Below are 23961 nucleotides of genomic sequence, written 5' to 3'. Positions count from 1 at the left end.
TGTTTTAACTTATATTAAAAAAAATTCCTAGTGTGGTTTGGAATGCTTTCATACATATTTCTTCTTTTCTGAATTGTCTGCTTTCCTATTTATATATTAAGATATTCTTCTGTTTTTATACTTGTTTTAAAATTTAATCCCCATCTGACATTTATCTTTACATTTGATCTACGCAGTTTTTTAATGAATGAAACATTTACATCTAAGGTATTTACACCTATCAATCTTTTCCTTTGTGACAACTTCTATTACCTCATGCTTTGAAATTCTTCTCCCACCCCAACATAGCCTATTTTCACATGAAGTCTTTTGCATTACACCAATATATGAGAAAGTGGTGTTTTATTATAAAGCCAATCACTTTGAATAACAAAGCTGCTTTGATGAACAGGGAATATGAAAGTGGGGTCATACTTTGAAGTGTCATGTTAATGTAAGCATCCAATTAAATTCTGAATTTAATTGCTCAACATGGGCAAATATCGGATTTAACAAGTAAAAAGCTACAAATGATGACAGTCTTTTAAAATAGCATTCCATGTAATCTCAAAATACTTTCTTTGATTACACTAAATTCTGAAAGAACACTATACTATAACTACTACTAATGACTAATACATACCTAGCTTTTACTCTGTGCCAGTCTTTCAAGCATTTTACATATATTATCTCACTGATTCTTTGCAACAACCTCTTGAGATAAAACAGTATTACTATCCCCATTTTACAGATGAAAAAACTGAGGCACAGAGAAATTAAGCAACTTGCCCTAGAACACATAACCAGTGAGTGGCAGAGCTGGGGTTAACCAAGGAAATCTGGTCCCTGAATCTATATTCCTAACCACTGAACCTCCACACCGCACCCATCACAGTGACAGATCCTAACATGTGCCTACTGATTAGGCAGGGGAGAAATTAATAGGAAGCACTCTAACTACCTAGCATTTACTGAGGGCTCAGAGAAATTCTAGTGGGGTAATTTATCAAGACCTGGATCCAATCCTATTTCCTTCTGTATGCAATACTGTGTCCTAAGATGCAAAGGTTATTTCTACACACAATCTTTTCAGTAGAGTACTGATGTGTAGAAATCTTATCTTCCAAATATCGCAAAGGAAGAAAGCTGGGTTTGGCCCAGTGTTTGTTCAAGCTAAGGCAATGTTGGTCAGTAATCTAGCAAAATGACTGTGGAATAAGATAGAACCAGCCTTCACCTCTGATATGCTTTTCCTGGCTGGAGTCAACTCAGCACAGCTGTGGTCTTAAGTTCAGGGGCAAGTCCTCTGTTCCCAACTTTGACCTCTGAGCCCTCTATCCCTCTGTTCCCCTCTGCCCCCTCCCTAAGGCCTCAAACAGAAGGAGGACTTCAGCATTTGTCCATCTTCATCCACAATGAGAGTTCCCATTTACTGTGTGTGTTGTTTGCCAAGGGAATCAGTGATGCCTCCTCATTTCTCTATCAATTTGCCTCCTTGCTTTTCTACAAAAGCAAGTAGCACATGAACTTGCTCCAATATTATTGGCCTTTGCCTTTGAATCACTGGCTCTCAGACTTTTCCACCAAAGGGTTAATCTCTCCAGAAATAATTCAAGAAAGATACAAAGCATAATGAGCTTCTGACTTCTGGCAGGTAAAGGATGTTCTTCCAGAGGACAGTAAAACTACCTGCCTTTTTTGTAGTCCCCCAAAGAGTAGGCTCTTTGGCCTTTAGATAACTTCTCATCATCGTATTTCACACATACATACTGAGCCGGGAAGCACTGAAGCATCAAAAATGTCCTGACATGGTCTTCGTCCTCCATGTAGATATGAAAATAGGTAGTGTTCTGGTATAGACAAATCCTAGAGACCCCAAGCACACTGAGTACCAAAACTGGGAGTATTTGATGCTATAGGACTCATATAGAGACCAGTCCAACGGGCAGATTCTTTTAAGGATAGGTCACCTTCCTAAACAGGCTTCAGTCTGCTCACTGAACTCCTAAATCAGAGCTGGTTGGAGAGAGCAGACACTCCAGGTACCCCACGGCTCCAACTAACATTTCCTGGACATTATTTTCTCTCTTGGGATCAACCAGTAATAAGGGAACATCTTAGGGTATGTTAAGCCCTACCCCCACCAAATGTGTTATCTTCAACAATCTGAAGCTAAATAACCACATAGACCAGACCTTTTACAGTATAAGTGCTACAGAATTCCTAAACTATGAAAACCACTAGACACCTAAAGGCAAAAAGCTATATTCTAATATGTTTGCAGAGAAAATGTTTAAACCAAATAAGGAACATGTGTAATACTAATTTTTGATATTTATATAATTGTTATACCCTTACTTTATAATATAGAAATTTGCATGAGCAGACAAATTTATTTGAATGAATACATTTTTCACATGTGAGTGCCATGTTCCCACCTGGATTATAAAACTTCGAGGGTGGAGACCATGTCTCAAGTTTCTGATACAGAACTTGCTAAGTTCTCTGTTTGCAGCAGGTACTCTATATATGCTTACTAGTATTCCAGAAAGATCCAGACACTCAGAGATCAAATAATTTAAATCTTACCCAAAGTCTGTCTCTCATTATCTAAATCATTACTGAGATTGTCTAAGGAAAGGTTGTCACTTATGTCACTGACATATGAATCATCTTCAGAAATCTATGGGAAAGAAGAAATAACATACATTAAACAAGCCAGATTTCATAAAACCTTTACTTCAAATGATCAAATATTTTAAACCCCACATTATAAACATTATATATAGAGAAATAATTGTGGATGCTGTTTTCATAAAGACTCATACACCAGTCTGCCTAGGTGTTCACAGAAGACATGTTATTAAAATTCTTATACATTCTTGGTTCATCCTCACAAGGAAAATACAAGTCAACCCCAGGTTTAGTTATTATCCAAATTCTTCTTAATTCAGACTGCTTTTTGAGAATTTGTTACATTTGAGTAGAATAAGTTACAATTTGTCTTTTAACTATTTGTGCATAAAAGTATCTTCTATGGAAATTAATAAACAATATTAGTACTTCTATACTGAAGGGGTAAAATGATCAGTACACACACTCAGAATATAATTATAAATTAATTATAACAACCATATTATAATAACCATAATTATATTATAAATTAGTACAGAGCAAATTCAATGATGAGAAAATATACAAGGTGCTAACTTCTGACCCTGTAGTGGAAGTAATACATTATCAAACAGCTAATAGTCAAAATCATTAACCTACAATTGAAAAGAGGTTTAACAAATCAAGTAACAGAAACCAGCATGTGCCCAACACCTACTTTCACAACCTTTTTTCCCCTAAGATCTTGTATCTTTTTAGGCTTTTTGAGGTATGAGTTATAAGAAGATCCTCAGAATGTTATGATAAAAAGGAGACATTGAGTTTAGTGTTTCTAAATATGGGTATTTACAGAACAGGTATAGCAGCAAAAGAAATTTTGGAGGCACCTAACTAAAAACAGTGCTCAAACCTCATTTTCTGAAGAGCTTGGAGACAACAGAACTTCCTGTGCATCAAAAAACTCTGAAAGGGAGTCAGTGATGGAGAGCCGGCTTTCGTTGGAAAGCTGATGGACCAGAGCTCGATTGTCATCTCTGGAGTTTTCCTATTTGAAACACAAAACCAAAAATGCATATATTTAGAAACAGTCTCAAGAGAAGAAAAATAAACAAGTGATTTTGCTGCACAATACACAAGGTCACAGGCCCAGGCAAACAAGCAGCTCAAAGCAGAGGGCAGGTCCAAAATTGAGGAGAAGCAAACCTCACACAAAACACGGTGGAAAGCAAAGATCTCCCCCAAATGGGCACCTTGCTTACAGGCACTATCACGGCTCAGACACACACAACACACTGCTAAGCAAAAAGAGACTGTGCAGGTCAGTTTTTACTCCACTTAAGAGGGGAAAAATTCCAATGTTCTCTGAATCATATCCTCTTATTCTCTACCACTGCAGGATGTTTCTTTTCATCCTAAAATTTCCTCTGAATTGTACTGAATGCATGGCCTTGCATGGCTGATGCAGATCAACCACAGCTTTCTTCTGCCTCTATTCTCTCACAGAGGCCAGCGTGCTGCCTCTGAGGCATCCCTTGACAAATAAACTGTATCGGTCCAGAAGTGCCCCTGGTGACAGATCATTCATTATTCATGGATGGATGAGATAAATTCTCTTTGTCCGTCTCTCTGCAAAACACAGACTCTGCAGGGGAAGGAAGTCCCCAGTCCCCTTCATAAGCCTCTCCACAAACAACACAATAGAATATGCGGATTTTCTCCTCTTACCGGCCCTCCATCCCTTGAGTCACTGAGTCTGGACTTTTCCTCTGGGAAGGACCTAAAAACTTTGGGAATGTGTTTTCTGTGCTGTTTGCAAGTGAAAATTCAATTCAACTCAAGAAACTGAGCAACTGGGTTGTGCTGGTCGTGGTGGGATATGATGGCGGGTAAGACAAGGTTTCTGGCCTGAGTAAGCGGTGCAAAAGACGTACCCAATGCACATGAGCCCAAGACTGTGGAACAGAAAGTGCTACAGAAGCAGACAGGAAGGAGAGACTGATTCTCCTAGGGGGCTTTGACTGGGGAGGGCTTCACAGAAGAGGAGATGCCTGACTAGACCTTGAGCGACAAGAACAGACTGAGGACGAGATGATTTGATTCCTTTGAATCAGAGAAGATTGTTGCCTGAACTTCCTGACAGCTCACATTTCTCACTGGGCTGATAGGAGCTGCTTCTATATACTTCTGTGTCTGATCAATGAGTGCCAGAATAATTTGGGGAACAACAATTAACGTGTATTATGCCTTTCCCAGAAGTTTCATGAGTGCAGGACACACTCCTTAGTCTCCTAAGATGGGGATGCTATAACAGGAGGGCCCAGCAGAGGTTCATAATTCATAAAGGTCGAGCGGTCTCTTTATGGAATGTTTACTTCAGGAACACATTTAAATGTGCATCCCTTTCCCTTCTAGCCAAGGCATTTGAGAAAGATCCTACCCATTTTAATATCCCTACAATCTTCTGAGAAGCAGGCTTCTTCTCCAATCGAACAAACAGATAGATCACTTTAGGATCTATAAATAAGCATCACGGCTGTCACCTTTAAAGGAAAGGTCTCTCTCCTCAAATGAGGAGACATGATAATGAAAAACTGAGCTCCCTTAATGCTCACTGCAACAACAGAACTGGCCTGCGCCTTTGCTGTGTCACTGCCACATAAGACTCTAATGATTTATTTACTTGGTCTCCTCATTAATTTATTAACAGCCACTCCAGCTCTTTCTGTATCTTCTTCCTAGGCTGATGGGTCAGAAGGATTTCTTTACGGATCAACAATGAACATAGCACACCTGTCCCAGCCATTTCTGCAGTTCCATTACTCCAGCAACTTCCTGTTGATACCCACCAAAAACTCAACAGGACTGCAGGAGCCCCCAGCCCAGTGTCCTGCACAACCCAGGACCTCACATATTAAAATATTAATCTAGTCAGTTCAATTCAATCATATCCCCTCAAGTTTGTAAGGCATAAGTGCTTGTTTATCTGTTTTTCACATTACAAAAAGCGAAACAGAGAAAAAGGAGGGAAGGGAAACACACGTAATCCCATCACACTAAATCAACCACTACAGGCATTTTGAGACATTTCTCTCCAATCCTTTTTATACATATAGCTTTGCTTTATTTTGAAATAATTGTCATCCATCTATCTAATTTTATAAACTCCCTGCAAACAACACTGCACCATAACTTTTTAAAACTAACACTTGTTCTGAGGATAAAGGTAGTATGTGTTCAAAATAGAAAATACAGAAAAATGTAAATAAATATCACTTAAAATCCAACACCCAGATGTGGCCCCTATTAACCTGTCAGTGTATTTTGTATTAAAATATTTGTGTATAGATTTTTTTTAGTTTGAAAAACTGGGATCACACTGTACACAGTCTTTATTTAGTCCGCCACTTCCACTTAACATTATAATGTGAACTTCTCCCCAAGCTGCTAAAAGTTCTTTGACACAATGAACTTTACTTGATAGATTTACTATACATGTGTGTCACAGAGTAACCATTTCATTCCTTGGAAATTAAGGGTATTTCCAAATTTGTAAAGATAGTGATCACATTTGCAAAAGTGTCTTTGCGCATATGTCATTATTTTTTATAATCAGTTCTCAGAAGTAGAAGTATTAAAAATGTTTAAGGCAAGGTGTATATTACCTAATTACATCAAGTAAGAGAAGCTCTGTTTTCTCTATATCTTTACTGCCACCAAATAGTATAATTTAGAAAAATTTTTTACTCTGTTTTAATCTGCATTTCTTAAGAATTAGGTTGAACTTTTTCCTTTTTTAAAAAACTAGCTCTGTATGTATAAATGAATCACTGTGCTGTGCACCTGAAACTAACACAATATTGTAAATCAACTATACGTCAATTTTAAAAAATTAAAAACAAAACAAAACTAGTTGCAGAGATGGGGGAGGCTAGGTCAGGATGCCTGGGACCTCTCTCTGCATTTCCTTGCACCTTCCTGTGAATTGATAAATATCACAAAATAAAAAGTTAAAAAACAAAATTTGTATTTGGTATTTTTTTGTGAATTGTGTCTTTTTTTCCCATTTATTTCCTGAGGACATAAGTTGCCTGCTCTTGCTTAGTATTTACATATTAAAGATATTACCACCTATTTAGCATCATCTAAGCCTGTCATTTTTCACTGAAAATATTTTTTCCTAGTCTGTGATTTGCCTTCTTATTTGTTCACACATATCATTTTTTCCTTAAAAAAAAAAATCCACATCTAGGCAACATTTCTTGTGTAATTTTTTATACTGCTTCCACATTTAGCAAGTCCTCCCTACTCTAGCCATTTGATAAACATTTAAATCAATATTTTTCAGTTTGAATTTAACTCTTAATTCACTAGTGATTCATTTTCGTGTGCAGTGGAAAGATTTAAACTGCTTTCCAAATTGCTTTTGAGCTGTGCCAGCCGAACTTATTGAAAAATTCATCTCTTTCCCACTGACTTTTGAGCCTCTTGATCATACATTTATTTCACTCTTTTATATATAAAATGGTGCTATGCCTGAGATAGTTATTCTGTCTCATTCTTAGCCCATCACTGCTATATGTTCACGACTGGAGCTTCCAAATGTGTTTTATTTTCTCGCTTGGCCTGTCTTTCCTCTCCACACAGCAGTACGATGCTGTGGAGAAGACAAGTGCTTGGGACTCATTAGAGCTGGACTTAAATCCCAGCTCTATCCCTTACTCGCTGTGTGCCCTAGAGGAAGTTATTTAACCTCTCTGGGCTTTCGTTTCCTTGTGTCTAAAACGAAACTACCATCACCCATGGCATAAAGTTGTGGTTAGGTTTTTGTGAGACAATGCATTCAAGTGCACATGGAATACAGCAAACAGGCAATTAAAAGAATCAAAAGTCTTGTTTTAGCCTTTTCTTTCAAGTTCGTACTTATTTGGTCTCTTAAATGGACTTTAGATTTAGTAGCATATTATCCCCAAAGTCACTTGGCCTTTCATTTGGAATTTAATATAAAAGTAATCTAAGAACTCATAACCTGATAATAGTAAATGTTCACATTCAGAAATTTAAAATAGAAGCACTTGATAGGATATGAGAGCACCTTCTGATAGGAGAGGAGATTTTAGAATCCAAGTAGGTTTTAGGACACCAAAGATGGGTAATTTGTACAGCTAAAAGGTAACAGAAGGCTCAAAAAAAAAAAAAAGTAACAGAAGGGAAGCAAAGAAAGTAAGGGGGCCTAAAATCAGAGCAGCCTGGGCTGACCCCAGTGTGGGGACTGTCATTCCCACAGAGGCTGAGGAGCCTGTGGGCTACTCAAGAAAAGGACACTGGAGTCGGGCTTTCAGGTTCTGGGGCAGCCATTTCCACTCACTCTCATTTCCTGAAGGCAACAATGGCTTTTCCCTTCCTGGGAAAGTCAGCCTTTCCTTTTCACACTCTGTACAAAAGCAGGATAAAACATGGAAAACAAGAAAAAAATCACTGAAAGAAGAACTAGCTCATTGAGACAACTACATCATCGATTCAAGACTCCAGAAGGTCATCTTGAGGGTTGTTATCCCTCCTCCTGGAAGACAACGTACAGCCCATAAGCCTTCAGGTACATTACTCGCGAGATCAATTTAAAAACATGCATTTTAAGACGTGTGACTTTGGTTTCCTTTCCCAAACGCAAATACCCCCAAGTGTAAACACTGAATATAAGTTGATGAAACCATAAACGAAGGGTCAATTTGCCATTTATCTATTTAACAGCTTGTTAAATAAATTATGGTAATTAGGTGATAATTTCAAAGGTAAGTGCTGCCTGGAAACAGGCACCAAACCCCACAAATTGCCGCAGGGTTTGGCAGCAAACCACCTTCAGCGCTGGCTGGCCAAGGTGACTGAGCCCTGCTTCAGCACACCTGCAGATTCATAAGAGAACCCGCCTGGCGAGCATGTTTCTTTGCCCAGGCCTGAAATGAAGGCCCCCAGAGGTAACGTTTAGGTGCTCAGCCCTTCAGGGGACTCAGTTTAGGTCTGGGCTAAGGTGACTGAAAAGATCTCTTGGGGGCAGTGAAGATGTAGAGGAAACTCACGGTCAACCACTGACAGGTGTCTCAGAAGTAATAAGACGCCCACCAGCCCTGTGGAGAGAGGGTCCCGCCCTCATCAGAAGAGGGTCCCATCAGCGCGGAGCACAGCCCGTGCTTCACATGGAGGTGGGTGCCTGGGCCTCTCAGTCTGCTGGATTCCAGCATCTAATCTTCCCATTGCCTGACATAACAGCTTTCCAAGGAGTAAAGAAATGGTGTCAGGGTTTTGTTATCTTTGAGGACTGAAAAAGGAGGGAGATGAATTAGGATTAAACATTAGAAACGCCTTCAAAAAATTGACAACGCCTCCTTGTATCTGACCTTCCTTTTTTTTTTAATGCACTCAATCTAACACATTTAATGAAAAAATTTAGCACACGTGAGGCAGGCATATACATAGAAGAGATCACTAAAAACAATTTTGACCTTCATTACCCTTTTGTACTGATTTTTTTCAAGTAATCCATTTGTAGTCTTCTGAACGTTCTCATTTTAAACATATTCAAAGAATATTTTGGATAAACATGCCGAGTCTTGAGAAAAGACATTTTTAACATACTATGAGCTGACCAAGAGACTTCAATTGTAACATGTCCCCCCTCAGAGAGTATAGCTGTGTTTAAAAAAAAAAAAAAAAAACCACAGGAAAGGGAGAAGGAAACAGTCACAAACAAAGAGGAGACTGGTTCTCAGAGAGGGAGCAAAAGAAGCTGGCTGGGAACTGGGATGCTATAAGTTGGAGAAAGTGAGGTTTTTTTCAGAAGTAATAGGACAAAAATCTGTCTCTCTAGAGTCTCCACTCCGGTAATATCAAGAGAAAAGGGTGATGCTTAGGAGGAAACGGGGTAAAGAAATACAAAGGGAAGAGGAGTGCTGGGGGAAAAGCAGTTTAGAAATGCAGCTAGCAGCGTACGTTCAAGGAAGCCTTGGGAATCCACAGCCGCCCGTGGGGAGGGAAGCACCACTTCCAGGGGCAGCAGGGAGGCCTGTGGGGACGCAGGGCATCCTGTGGGGACAGAGGGCGTCGTGTGGGGGTGGGGCGCGGCAACAACACCGGACGAGAGCCTTACCCACCTCTGCCAGACCGTCACCCAACGTGGCAGCAGCTGGGAGGTCGAGGAGCAGAGACTCAGCATGGATTCTGCGTAAGCGTTCTTTAAGATCTGTGTTTTGTGCTAGGGCCTGGAACACGTTAAAAATAGTGGGCTCCGTTAATAAATGGACGTTTCAGAAAAGCACAGCGGAGGGGCCCGTGTGGCGGAGCCCTCGGAAGGCACTTCCTGGACTTATTTTCTTGAACGTTATCCAACAGGATACTGGTTCTGAGATGCCTGACAGATACAAGACATTACACACTGGAAATGGAGGCCCTTCCCGAATCTCATCTCCAGGGATGAAAGGAGGGGCTCCTAAGGCTTTCCTTTCAGTGGAGAAGGAAATCACAAACACCTGCAGCTCTCATTACTGGAGGTTTCTCGGCCCCGCCTCCTTCCCAGCTGCCTTTAGACTCTTTGCCCAGCTCCGTCTAAAGATTCCAAGCTTCACTCGCTCATCTTCAACAAAAATGCTGCTCTCACCCCTTACGATTGGACATATTTTAATGTTATTTAATTATCACACTGGTTGAATTGGATCTTAGGAAGTGTGCCGAGAAGATCTCGTGGAAAATTAATTTTACTGTTTTACAATACAGGTATTGATTGTTTTATAGTCATTCTTCATGACTAAGTTTATTAAAAAAAATAAAAAATTTAAAAAGAGCTTACTTACCTGGGTAAGGGCTAAGGACCAGGGCCCTGGGAAGGGGGTTGTGAGATGTGACCTCATGTCAGCCCACCCAGACCTCTTTTCTTTCTCCCTGGGCAAATCTGATTCCTTAGCCTTTCCTCCCAACTAGGAAGGTAAAGGAAGGTGTTTCTTTCATATTGGGATCCCCTGTGCTTCATGACCAGCTGTTCTCCAAAGGATCTGTTTTTGGAAAAGGACAACTTCACCTGACTGTCCCCCACACACTCCCACAATCAGCTCCCCAGGTGCTTGTATACAGATCCATCCTGTCTGTCTGTCTTCCTGACTCTCTTCCCAGACGCTCAGAGCCTTTCCCATCCATCAGGGCTCACAGCGTCTACCTGCTGAGAACACAGGATGTTTATATGTAACCCACGGCCTGGATCTCAAACAAAAATTTTGCTTTTACTTTTTAGTACCCACAGATGGAATGGGTCATTTGGGAATTCTCGAGGGTCATGTAGGAAACACTGAGTAAATGTGTCAAATCACACAGCTACATCTAATAACCTGTACAGAGCACCCACTTTAGCAAATATGTCGCTGGTATCTTAGTATAAGTGGCTAGCATCTATACCAGTGGCTAGGATCTCCATACGGCCTGAAAAATGTGTTATTTTAGTAGCTTCTCTTTCCTTTGTAAGCCACAGGGAGAAGAAAGAAAAACACAAAGACTGCACATACAGCACAAACATATCCATTCAGATATCTCCAAGATAACTCTAAAATTTTTACTTTAAAAAAAAAGGTCTTGAATCTACTCAGGAATCCAAGACAAAAAGGAAGTAAAGGATCATTCCATTCTATCTTAAGCTTGCAAAATCCTTATCATGGGTAAGAGAGAATTCCTTAGGGAAGGTAATGACGTTGGCCTAGGATGCCATGGCCAGGTGGGTCTCATGGCCTCTCCCGGACCAGCAGATGAACAAAATGAGGCCAGACCTCCACAGGAGGAGGGCAGGGGAGAGGAAGACCACAGTGAAAGGAACTTTGGGGAGCCCATTAGAGGTATCTTCTAAATGCACTAAAGGCCAACCTACTGGGAACAATAAGAAATGCTTTTTACCACTAAAAAATAAACTTAAAGAAAAAGAAAAGAACGACCCTGCTTCTCTCAAACCAAAGTAGCACCCGGTGTGTGGCTGGCTGTCCATTACAATCCAAAAGCGGGTGTTTCTACCTCTGGGTCGACAACATTAAGACTCTAAACATGGAGTAAATCCATGTGATTTTTTATTTCTTTCAAAGGTCACATACTAGAAATATCCAACTGAGTGAATACTCCTTAAGTATCTTACAACGACAGTATGTACTGCTGGTAATGTATTTAGCATTAATGTTATAACAAAAGCATTGCTTTACTTTTCTCAGTAACATGATCAGTAGAAAACACGGGTGGGTATTTTCTAGTTCTCTCACTGCCTGAACTGACTTCTGAAAACAAGACTCAGCTCCCCTACCTGACCCTACGTAGAAAGTTCAGTACTGCTTCAGATGATAACATGTGTGCATACTCTCTCTTTTCACAATAAGGATTCCAAATACAAGTAAAGAGTAGGAGCAAATAAGTATGGTCTTTTAAAACTTCTCCAGCTTTTTGACAGATACAGAGTGAACAACCAGACACTGTCAGCTCTTCAAAATAGAGTTCTAGGACATTGCACTTCAGTGGAGCCCAGCTCTTCTCAGGAATAAACTGGAATCGATGAAAAAAAGGAGAGAGAGTGAATGACAGGATGGCTTACTGAAAAACATGCGAGGCTTGGCAGTGATTTTTCTGCTGTTACGAAGGCACGATGATTGCCTGACACTCCTTATGACTCATCTCTTTGTGCCCATGGGGGGAGCAGGTGGGAACTAAATGTTTGTACTATCAAATCAAATCACTTTCCTGTCTTTGAAAGAGACGTGCTGTAAACAGGTGAATAGGATCAATGTTGGGCAGCAGAGAAGAGTGTGAATTCAAAATCTTACTCTGCTGCCTGTACCCATCAATTTGCAAAGTCAGCCTGAGCCTGTGAAGTCTTAGATACGGAAATCTGCCAACTGTCAGACTTTGTAAGCATGAACAAACGTCTGTAAGACAAACACATAACAAAAGCTTTACAGAAACGAAAAACTCAAGATAAATAGGAGGAAGCCAGAGTACCTAATGCTCAGTGAAATACTAGCTACTAAGATTTGGGGTAGGCTCAGCTTTGGTGTTTAGAACAAGCAGGTCTGATGAAAAGTTAGAATATAATTTGGATAATGTGTTTGGTTTTCTCATGAATTTTCAACACAACCACGGAAATCATGAATTTTCAACACAGCATGGCAATGGAAAATATAAAAAGTTCATGAGCCTGGACATACTGTCAGGCATTTCTGTGACACAGACATGTAACTTACGGATGACAGGGCGTGCTTCAGACCAAGGACCTGGGCAGAGGGGGAGGCGGACACATCCTGCTCCATCAGCTGCTTCAGCTTCTCTCTCTCCGTTGATATGGTATTAAAAGCTGACCTTAAAGTGAAGTAGACTATAAAGATATAATCATTATAAAAAGGAATAAAGGAAGAGGCATCATTAAAAACAAGATACTTCTTATAAAAGAACTTAGAAAAGTAACAGCCACGAATATTTTGCGTCCAGCAAATGTACACTTATAATGATTTTAAAAAACACATCCGAAACGTACAACACCAGGAGTGAACCCTAATATAAACCCTGGACTCAGGGTGATAGTGATGTTTCAGTGTAGGTTTCTTGACGGTTAACAAATGGACCACTCTGGTGAGATGCTGATAGCGGGGACGGTTATGCATGTGTGTCTGGGGGAGTGGGTATGGGAACGCTATATACTTCTTGCTCAATTGGCTGTGAACCTAAAACTACTCTAAAAAATAAGGTCTATTAAAAACTTGAAAATCACACACTTTTGTCAATTCCCAAGTCTCTATCCACTATGAAATTCTATGCTTTTATGACTGTCATCAAGACATTTTGACACTTGAAAGGATTCTACTTCTCAATCATTAAGATGTAATTTTGTTTGTGTCTCCAAAGACTGGAAACGTTTGAAAACAGATCTTATCGGTTGTCAGAAGGAAAATGGTAATAGTACACAGGAGACACTATACAGTATCCTAACTAAGTGTCCAAAGTTAAACACTAGTGAGAGTCAGATGCACTTTGTGTATCTTGGGACTTTGTGCGATACCCTGAAAAAGACACACCATTGTTTTTGTTGTACACTAGCCAGGGATAGGCCATCTGAATCTGATCAGGAGGAAACATCAGACAACCCCAAAATGAGGACCATCCTATTTTTTTTAATTGGCCCGTATTCTTCAAAAGTGTCAATTTTAGCAGAGAACGACTCAGGAACTGTTTCCAATTAAAGAAGACTAAAGAGGCATGATAATTAAATGCAATCTATGACCACGGACTAGATCCTATACCGAAGGGGAAAAGAGCTATTAAGAGATGTTATTGGGATAACTGACAACAATTGAATGTGGAAGGCAGAATAGGTAAAAGTACTATTTTAATGCTAAATTTCCTGAATTTCATAACTAAACTATGGTTAAGTAACAGAATATCCCTATTCTTAGGAAATATACACTATAGTTTAAAGGCATAAAAAAAGACATGATGTATGATTCCTATTCTCCCATGGATCAGAAAAATAAACGTACACACATCTGCATGTGTATATATGCCTCTGTGTGTGTGTGTGTGTGTGTGTGTGTGTGTGTGTAGAAAGAAAGAGATAAATGTGGCACAATATTAAAAATGGTGAATTTGGGTAAAAGACGTATGGGAGTTCTTTGTATTATTCTTGCAACTTGTCTATAAGTTTGAAATTATTTCCAAAAAGGTGTTACCTACCCTCTTCCTTATTAGTTCTTCCAGCTGCCTGACTCAGAATTCCCCACCTTTCAACTTGGCATTTAGCACTTGGTTCACTTTAGTGAGTGTTCAGGTATAATGAGAGCTCAGTGTTATTAGGCACTCAGATGCCTGAACTGAAATTTTAAAAACCGTTATCAGGTACAGCAAAAAAATCACCAAGTTTTGATCACATAATGTACAAGTTGCCTCCTAGGGATAAGGCAATTGTCATCTGAATTATTGATCACGGAGATCATATTTGAATATTATCTTTCCAATCTCCTTTATTCTATTCTATTTTCGAAAAGCAAGAAGAAGGAAGAGGCTGAGATATACTTCTTTTCCAATGGCCTGGCATATTACTGAATTCCTCGGGGCTGCATTTTCAGAGGTATTGCTATTCAGGAGTGGCTAATTCAGTATCACAGAAACTAAATTTGCACGACTGACCTACTCCCTTCACTCCACAGCCACACAGACAACTCAACCTCTCTTAGTAGGCTGTCCCTGAACTTGTCTGAGGTTGTGGTGTTAGTGATAGACTTAGAGCATCTTCACAAAACCACAGGATAAATAAGCAATTTGTTTCAACGCACACACAAATTACAGGGCTTCTGTTGACAGAAGACGGGGTTGAGCGTCAATAGTACTGAATTTTCTAACAGTGTCTATGGAACACGCTTAGCTCTTTAATTTAAACAATTCAATTGAGCAAAATAACAGGCAGCACAGCAGAGCCGCCAATAGCATGGGCTCCAGCAGCAGCCCTGGGTTCTCCCCAGCGCCATCATTTACTCACTGCAGGACTCCGGACAAGAATCAACACATGATGCAACTGGACCCCAGCTTCCTCACTTGTAAATAGGGATAATAGTAGTATTTCCTTCAAAAGATTGTAATGGGGATTAAATAAGATAATGTATCTTAAGCACTTAACCCAGTGCATTGCATATCATAAATAACAAATGCTACTGCAATAATAATAGTGATGGTGATGAAAGAACTGACTGCAGTCTTTTGAAATATGGGCAGCAGTTGTAGGATACTTGAGTCTCTCGCTGGGACATCATTTATAAACAAAAGTACACAGGATAGAAGTTCTATGAATGAGAGATTGACCAGAATCTAATGAACAGTAGAAGCAGTGGAAGCTCTCAGCTGGAGAACAATGAACCCAGCAGTTAACCCACTCACTGCAGTTTAGGTCCTATTAGATGGGCACCTCCACCCATTGCAACTCCACAGGATGCCCACGCCCATCTGAGCGGGTCCCTGGGAAAACATCTCTTCACTGTCATTTTTTTTTTTTGGTAAGTTTCCTTAATTACTACAATTCTTTTCTTTCTTGAGGTGTAACTGACATACAATGTTATATTGGTTTCAGGTATACAACATAATGATTCAATATTTGTATACAATTTGAAATGACCACCACAATAACTCTAGTTAACATTCATCACTTTACATAGGTACAAAAAATTGTTTTCACTGTCATGTTTATTGCTCTAAATCAAATAAATGTGGCACTAGGCTGGCTGCCACTTTACCAAAGCAATTCGCCTGGCTTTCATATGGCCTGCAGTAAAGCAAGGCAGTCAACCAAACTAGAAGATTACTATTAAAACTTCTAAATCAGCAGAATATACACTATTTGCCTTAAAATGTACAGCTGACAAGACTGTTGTGCGAAGAAAATAAGCAGAAAATAACTCACACAGTCACTATATTTAATTTTAAGGTCTTAAGTGCTTTCTAAACTACCTGACAAAGCAGCTCAGAGGACCAGATCCCCACGCACTGAATTTCTTACACGACTGTTTAGACCCACTCAGAAGACAATAAAATAGTCATTTACAGTGGCCTGAGGATCCAGCACACACAGAGCAATAGTTAGAGGCTGCTCATGGGAGACCATATTTATATTAATCATTAAGCTGGGACAAAGTGAGAAAGTAGCATTGACATATACACACTACCAAATGTAAAACAGATAGCTCGTGGGAAGTTGGTGCATAACACAGGGAGATCAACTCGATGACGGGTGATGGCCTAGAGGGCCAGGACAGGGAGGGTGGGAGAGAGTCATGGCAGGGAGGGGATATGGGGATATATGTATAAATACAGCTAATTCAAAAAAAAAATCATTAAGGACACAGGATCCCAGAGGTCAGGCATATTCTCTGTGGCAGGAGTGTTTTTTTTAATGTCTAACATGATACTAGAGGAAAATTAAAAGCTTAAAAAAATAGGAAGATCTGAATGAGTGTACCACATCCATGGATATCTGATCATAAAGCCATAAAGAAAGTCTTAGATGCTCAGAGCTACAAAGAACCTCAAAGATCACTAAGGCCACCTGCCGCATAGAACGACCAACTCCTCTCATCTCTAAACCTTCTTGTCAAACAGCCTTCGGGCCCACACTTCTCGGGGCATTCACTGTCTCCTAAAGCCATCCACTCTGTCTTGAGACTCTTCCAGGATTTAGAAAGTCCTTCCTGTTCCTCAGTTGATGTTCATTCACCTCAGTGTCTCTTTGGCAAACAGGACTACTTCTTTTTCCATGGAGTGTCTAAATATCGAAAGGCAATTATGGCATCTCTCTTTCAGACTGTCTTTAGCCATTTCTCAGACCCCCTCTCTCTACTAAAGAGCATGGGACACAGGCTGAGCTTTGGACAGATGGAAGGCCATAAGCATCATATAAGTGACTTGACGGTCGCAATCTTTCCCGTTTCCACAGGCTTCCATGACGCTCTCTTACTGACTCAGATGGTGAGTGTACAGCTAGCATGTTTGGATGGTGAAAGGTGGTACTGAAGGATACCTATACTCCTAACCTGCCTGCAGTCTGCTGTTTAATATGCTCCCTCTCTAACATTTTCTCTACACCAGAAAAGAATAAGATCTTGAGGAAGACAGTTATGAATACCAGCTCTACAGAGACAGTGTGGTACAAGGGAAAGACACTGTATAATAAAGGAAAGGTGAACTTAAATCCTACCTCTAGACTTAGCTGCTGTTTAGATTTTAGAAAATCCTTGGTTTCCACATCTGTATGTGTGGCTAATGCCCAGCTCTCAAGAGTGCTTTAGGAAAGTGAGAAAACACGCTATTACACAGCATCCCACCCACAGCAGGAGTCTTTTTCCTTCTTTTGAATGAAAACTACATTTTGGTGAATTTTCTTTAAAATATTAACATCTAAAAAACCTAAGGTGATCTGTAATCTGCATCCTCTAATTCTCAAACTTCACAGGATGTCCATGGTTTTAAAACTTCCAAGCCCATATTCTACCCAGATAGTTCTTTCATTTAAGATACATTAGGCAATTTGATTAATGGTCCTACTTATTTACTGATAATTTATGTGACTACAATTGATTGGTAGATTTTAATGCTGAATTCTAAATTATGTTTGACAAATGATCTGGTTTTTCTTTAAATCATGTATATTTTTTAGCTTTTAATCTATAAAAATGATGCCATTGTGACATGCTTGGCTTTCTATTCAATGTTTCCATAAGCTCAAAACAATTCAAAAAATGACTACTCAATGAAAACTTAACATAGGAAAAGAATCCAGGAACAAAAGAACAGCAAATAATTTAACAGAGTTTAATTTTATTCTATTTTTAACCTTTACATTTGTAAATGAAGATTTCTCTCACTGCAAATATCTTCCACAGGTTATAGAAGATGTATTTGTAAAATCTCATTTTTTTCCCCTTCCAAGGCAGAATGTGAATATCCACTTCTATCTGGAGCACCCTGACCCCAGTCCTATACTAGTCCTTGCTTTCCCACCCTAAATCTGCTCACCAAATATGCTAATTTCTGCTTCTATTGCTCATAGAACACTCTCTCACAAAATCTCCTTGTAGCAAGAAGAGCAGCATGATTTCTATTCAGTGGAAAACTATTAATCACAGAAGATAATTACAGAATTTGAGAGCCCGAAGAGTCAGGACAACGACTTCAGGACATTTAACAGATGAGGTAACTGAGGCCCAGAGAGGTTAACCAGTGAGGTCAAAGTCCCACAGCTAGTCACTAACAGAGGTGGCCTACTTGAATGCAAGTTTCCTGACTTAGCTGGTACAGAGGGTTAGCTCCAAAAAGGCTTATTAGTTACAATGTTTGCTGACCTATGTTTCTCAGGAAGTTTGGTTCCAGAGTGATAACAGCTGCCAGCAGTTTGGGGAAGAGGGAGGGGAATTTTCTTAATAACTGAAAATTTGAAAGTCATTAAGTTAAACAAAGCTAACAGGCTTCTCTGCTGCACGATTTCTCAGGGCCTTTAATATTTACTGTTTCTGGTGTAAATGCCAAGCAGACTATAGTCAGCAGTGTTTTTCCAAACATGTGAAATCATGGAATTCTTCCGTTTGTTAAAGTGTTTTACGGGCAAAGCGTTCCACGAAATACATTTTGGGATAGGTAAAAGCAAATACATGTAAGGCAAATTACTTACAACTTTTAGATTTTAGTATATGTTGTTCTCTGTTTGCTTATATGTGTGTCAACATAGACACAAAGCCAGACGCATGAACCAATGAGAATCAGTTCCATGACACACCATAAAAATCAAACGTATCGTCTACAACATACACCAAAGACTTCCTAGGATGGGTGTATATTAGTTGCCTACCATTTGATCCAACTTGTGAGACAAGGAGAGTTCAGGTGCATTTAACAAGCTGAAGAAAAAGGAGGTAATAGTAGGTATTACAAGACTATTTACAACAACAGTGGAATTCTTGCCCTGAGCTCAGCTGCTCTGAAGCCATGGCCAATAGATTAGTGATGCAGCTAAGAAAGCACAATAAAAACTGTCAGGAAAAAACAAAACAAAACACTGTCAGTAACAAAATCAGGCTTAGGTAGGAAGAAAGGTCAAGATGCTTCAAAAGTTTGAATGGAAGTGGGAAAGCAGGCAAGGTCACAGGACGCAGGGTGAACCTGAGAACTGTCTTCATTTCATGAGGCCTCTGAGTTATCGCCTCTGGAAAAGGGACTCCCCAAGATCTTTCGGTCTCTGCGAGTCCACTTTAAAACCCCAGGAATGAAACAAAGCTTGCTGGGCTCCTTGTGGAATTCACTGTCTGCAAGCCTGTGGGGCGCAGGATGTATTTGAATAGGTGTTCCTGGACTTTTCTTGGAGCACAGATCTTGACCTAGCCTAGTTATGTGGCAGCCCTGCTGCCAGCTGGTTTTCACAAAGCCCCAAAGACAGAACAGCGGGCTGAGGCCCATTATAAACCTTGCACAAGGTCGGGCCCTCTGCAGGAGGACGGGATTAGGGGATGGACTCAATATAGCAAACTTGGTCCCGCTTAGGAAGCAGCTTCCTCAAGGCAGGTTAAATCAGGATAGTCTCCTTCTGCAGGGAGGCACTATCTTCTCATCTTTAAAAAAGCAGTTCATATTATTAAAAAGTGATGGCATTGTATAGGAATTTCCTCCTACAAAACCTAAAATGAAACAACGTAATTACAAGTGGCCCTTTAATACTAGAGAACCACAATGGTGTGTGTGAAGATCTTTAAAGGGGTGGGGCAGGTAATTCTTCCCATTTTACAGATAAATTGTACGACTGCACTGCAGAACATGGACAAAGTTCTAACGGCCACTTGGACAAGAGTCTGAGGTGGGAATTTGTGAAGAGCATAAAATGGTTTCCTCATAACCAACGTGTTTTATTTTAGGTTTGCAGGATAAGGGAAAAGAGGCAAAGGAAACAGTGATGTAAAGGGAGAAAAACACAGGGCAACCAGAGGAAAACAAAATAGGAAACGTCTTCTCTCCTTCCACTTCAAGCACTGCCCTCTCGTTTAAAATTTTTTAACCCATTTTCTCTTTTAAAAAATGGTAAATCTAAGAAACTTTTTTTAAAGCAGAAAGAAGATAATAAGTACTCCCAGTCTTCACCACTAAAATGCTGGTATATATCCTTCCAGACTTTTTAATATGCATATATATGCCAGATTTACATAGTTTATTTTTTCAAAAAAAACATGGCATCACACATTATATTTTTTGCTCAATATGTTGTGTAAATCTTCCAATACCTATAAAAATAACCCTGGCTACCCCATCCGTAAGGGCAGTGAGACACCAGGTGAGGAGCAGAGACGCTGGGGTCAAGGCAGATTAGGATTCAAGTCTCAGGTTGGCTACTTTCTACCATGTGACCCTCACAAAGTTCTTTGGCTTCTCTAAGTGTACACAGATAAGAGGTTACAGTCATACGTACTCTGTGGGTTGCTGCTAGAATTCAGTGAAACACTGCATGTTAAATGCTTATTAGCAAACACCTGGCATGACACTGTGTTCGATATAAGGTAGATGTTATTATTATTGTAGCTGTTGAGTATTTTAGTATATGATTACATTGCATTTTAAAAACCCAATCCCTCTATTGTCAGGCATTTAGGTTATTTCTAATTTTTTAAAAAATTTTCTATTGTGAAATTGTTACAGATTCACAGGAAGTTGCAAGAATAGTACAGAGAAGCCCTGGGTGCCCTACATCCAGTTTCCCACGGTGGTAACATCTTACGTAATTTTGGTACAACATCAAACCCAGAAAACTAACATTGGTATAACCTACAGCTTTTATTTAGATCGCACCAGTCTGACAGGCTCTCACCTGTGACTATGCGTATACGTATTGGTCAATGCAATTTTATTGTATGTGTTGATTCGTGGACCCACCACTAGAATCAGGATATAGAGCTTTCCATCACCACCGAGATTCCTCTTACTACCCCTTTATAACCACACTTTCCCTCTTTCCCTCCTCCTGTCCCTGACCCCTAGAAGCCTCTAATCACTTTTCCATCTCCATATTTGTGTCAAAAGTGTTAATAAGTTCAATCACACACTATGATACCTTTTGGGATTGGCTATTTTAGGTCAGCATGATGCCTTTGAGATCCCCTTCATTGTGGTCTGTGTCCACAGTTCATTCCTTTTTATTGCTGAGTGATATTGCTGGAATACACTGTATGGACGTACCACCTTTTGTTTAACCATTCAACTGTTGAAGGACTTTTGGGTTGTTCCAGTCTTCGGCTGATACAAATAAGCCTGCTCTGAACATTTGTGTATAGGATTTTATGTGCACTTCAGTCTACATTTCTCTGAGATAAATGCCCAGGGATGTGAATGTTGGGTTGTATAGTAAGTACATGTTTGGTTTTATATAAAACTGCCAAACTATTGTCCAGAGTGAGTGTACCATCTTGCATTGCCACCAGCAATGTATGAGAGATCCAGTTTCTCTGTATCCTCACCAGCTATCACTTTTTTTTTTTTTTGAATTTTAGCTATTCTAATAGTTGCATGGTGATATCTTATCATGGTGTTGATTTGCATTTTCCTAATGATGTTGAAATCTATTTCTAATTTCTGATATGATAAACAATGCTACAATGGATATCTTTGTTTGGATAATTTTAAAATTAATTCCTATGAATGAATGCTTCAAAGTGGAATTCCTGGATAGGCAGATTTTTTTAAAAGTTGAAACATGATGTCCCATTGCCCTCCAGAATAGTACCAATTTACATGCTCATCAGCAGCATATAAATTGCTCTGCCTTTAACGTATACCTAAGGTTCTCATCTTCTCCCCTACAGAGTTAAAGAGAAACTTCTTGCCAATATACTCCCTACTACCAGGGAAATAAAATAAAATAAAAATTAGATTGCCCGAAATCCTAATAGAGCAGAAAAGGAACCAACCAAGAGTCCCCTCTCCAAGGACATCCCACATTCACACAAGCATTTAACATTGTCATCAAACACATTAGGAAGAAAGAAAACTCATTTACCTTTATGGGCAACATGACACAGATCTTCTTGCATTTTAGAAAACTCTGATGAGGTTTCAGAGCCATCAGAATAATTTTTCTCTTCTCCAAAATCTAGCGTTGACAAATTAGGATTGGAGGAATGCAGTCTTACTGGGCCAGAAAAAGGTTTAGGAACCTGAAGTGACACCAGAGGGAGATATTTCTTTTTAGATGCAAATTGCTTAGAATATTAACTTGTTTCTAAGATTGGAAAGTAGTAAAAGAAGAACGTTCTACAGAAAAGTCTTTCTATTGAGTGATAACATATGAAAACTCGGGAAAACACTTATCACAGCAACTTTCGCTGGCTTCTTGCAAAATAAAAATGGGTGAGAAATCACATTTCCCTTTGGAGGTGATCACAGCATTAAAGCTATAGGTTGAAAATGACAGCTAAAGCAGCCAGGCTCTTTCTTATTTATATTGAATTTCCTCCTGGCAATAATCATTCAGGATCTAAGTTGCTAATAGTTAATGGGGTAGGTTTAAAAATGTTTTATTTGCACCTGGTACTTCTACAAAACAAACCTCCTTCACACATTTGTACACAAATTACTCTTTGCTTTAAAAATATTTAAGTTCAACCCATAAAGTGCTTTGAACTAGAGTTATATAAGAGTATAGCAGTTTCTGTAAGTTTCTGATTTACTGTCACCCTAATATGCTGCCATTTAATATGCAATGGCTGAGCAGCAAATGGTGGCTTCTGGCTTAGCTGTGCATTGGGAAAATCAGCAGCTAGCGTTATGTGCAGTGAACTTTTGATGGGGGATTGGAAAGTTGGAGACAAGAGGCTAAAGAGAGTCTGTACAATGTCTTGGTCCCAGGGACTCCGGCCAGGGGCTTCAGACGGATGGTGAATCCACTGAGCTGCAGAAGAGATGCATCAGAGCACACAACCACAGCAGTCACAAAACAAGGTGCACCCCCAAGCAGGGAAGAGAACAGGCAGGCTAAGCGTTAAAGAGGACACCAAAATCCTAGAAATGGCTGCCGTTCCTCCAACCTCATGCCATTTTTCCTTTACCCAATATTCATTACATGCTGATTCTAGTATTCAGAAAATCTAAGTGGTTGAATTCCTCTCTCTGCACATGGTATTTGTGAGAATAACTACAGCAGTCACTTGTCTATTCTGTTTGAGTCCAAGGGGCCCCCAGCACGTGTCCATAAGGAAACCAGCCTGTAGGGTTACCTGCAGCATTCCTTTAGTGTCTTTGCCAATAGCTCTGGACCGCCACCTCCTGTGTGATCTTTTTTCCTTTTTGGGACTTTCAAAAGCTCCACCCTTTGTTTCAAAACAGGAAAGAGAGCACAGACAGTAAGGTCCACCAAACCAATAGGGAATGACACACACCAAAGTGACTCCCTCCATCCCCTTGAATTTGGCTGAAGCAACCAACCAGACAAATTCCACGTTAGTGAAAGGCTGGGAGGAGACAGGGGGGCAGAAGAGTGGCAGAACGTAAACAGAAGCGGGATGGGGCTAACCTGAATGGCATTGATAGCTGGAGCCGAGTATGTCCGATGCAGGACGTCCATGCTTTGCAGCAGCTGGCTCATCTCCATCAGGTAGGCATGGCAGTGTGCCAGGTCTGCGGGGGAACAGCAAGAGGGGGAGTCAGATGCACTCGTCTTGCATTCACACTTCACTATGTCAGTGCCAGCTACTTTTCTCATTTATATCTATTTGCTTTCACATCTGTGGGGATAGGAAACTTGACTTCCCTTTTTACAGGAGAGGTGGTAGACCACTGTGATTAAGGGCATAGAAC

At 39.9% G+C, this 23961-nt stretch overlaps 1 protein-coding gene across 11 annotated transcripts in view; it reads right to left on the bottom strand.

The window, feature by feature from the left end:
- Positions 1–23961, bottom strand: part of OSBPL3 (oxysterol binding protein like 3) — a 182803-nt gene that overhangs the window by 41254 nt on the left and 117588 nt on the right. For 8 of the 11 annotated variants that reach the window (XM_057731336.1, XM_057731338.1, XM_057731334.1 and 5 more), the window contains 7 exons: positions 23678–23781; positions 23382–23474; positions 22166–22322; positions 12843–12973; positions 9738–9845; positions 3503–3637; positions 2569–2662 (listed from right to left, as the gene is read on the bottom strand). In XM_057731336.1, the coding sequence (XP_057587319.1) occupies positions 2569–2662; positions 3503–3637; positions 9738–9845; positions 12843–12973; positions 22166–22322; positions 23382–23474; positions 23678–23781 (822 nt within the window). The remainder of the gene's footprint in view (positions 1–2568; positions 2663–3502; positions 3638–9737; positions 9846–12842; positions 12974–22165; positions 22323–23381; positions 23475–23677; positions 23782–23961) is intronic. The other 3 variants (XM_057731342.1, XM_057731341.1, XM_057731344.1) reach the window with 3 other exon arrangements.

The sequence above is a fragment of the Hippopotamus amphibius genome, chromosome 4 (assembly GCF_030028045.1).
Source record: "Hippopotamus amphibius kiboko isolate mHipAmp2 chromosome 4, mHipAmp2.hap2, whole genome shotgun sequence".
In the NCBI taxonomy this organism is placed as follows: domain Eukaryota; kingdom Metazoa; phylum Chordata; class Mammalia; order Artiodactyla; family Hippopotamidae; genus Hippopotamus; species Hippopotamus amphibius.
Note: the sequence above shows the minus strand (reverse complement) of the source record. Positions and strands in the feature narration are given on the sequence as shown.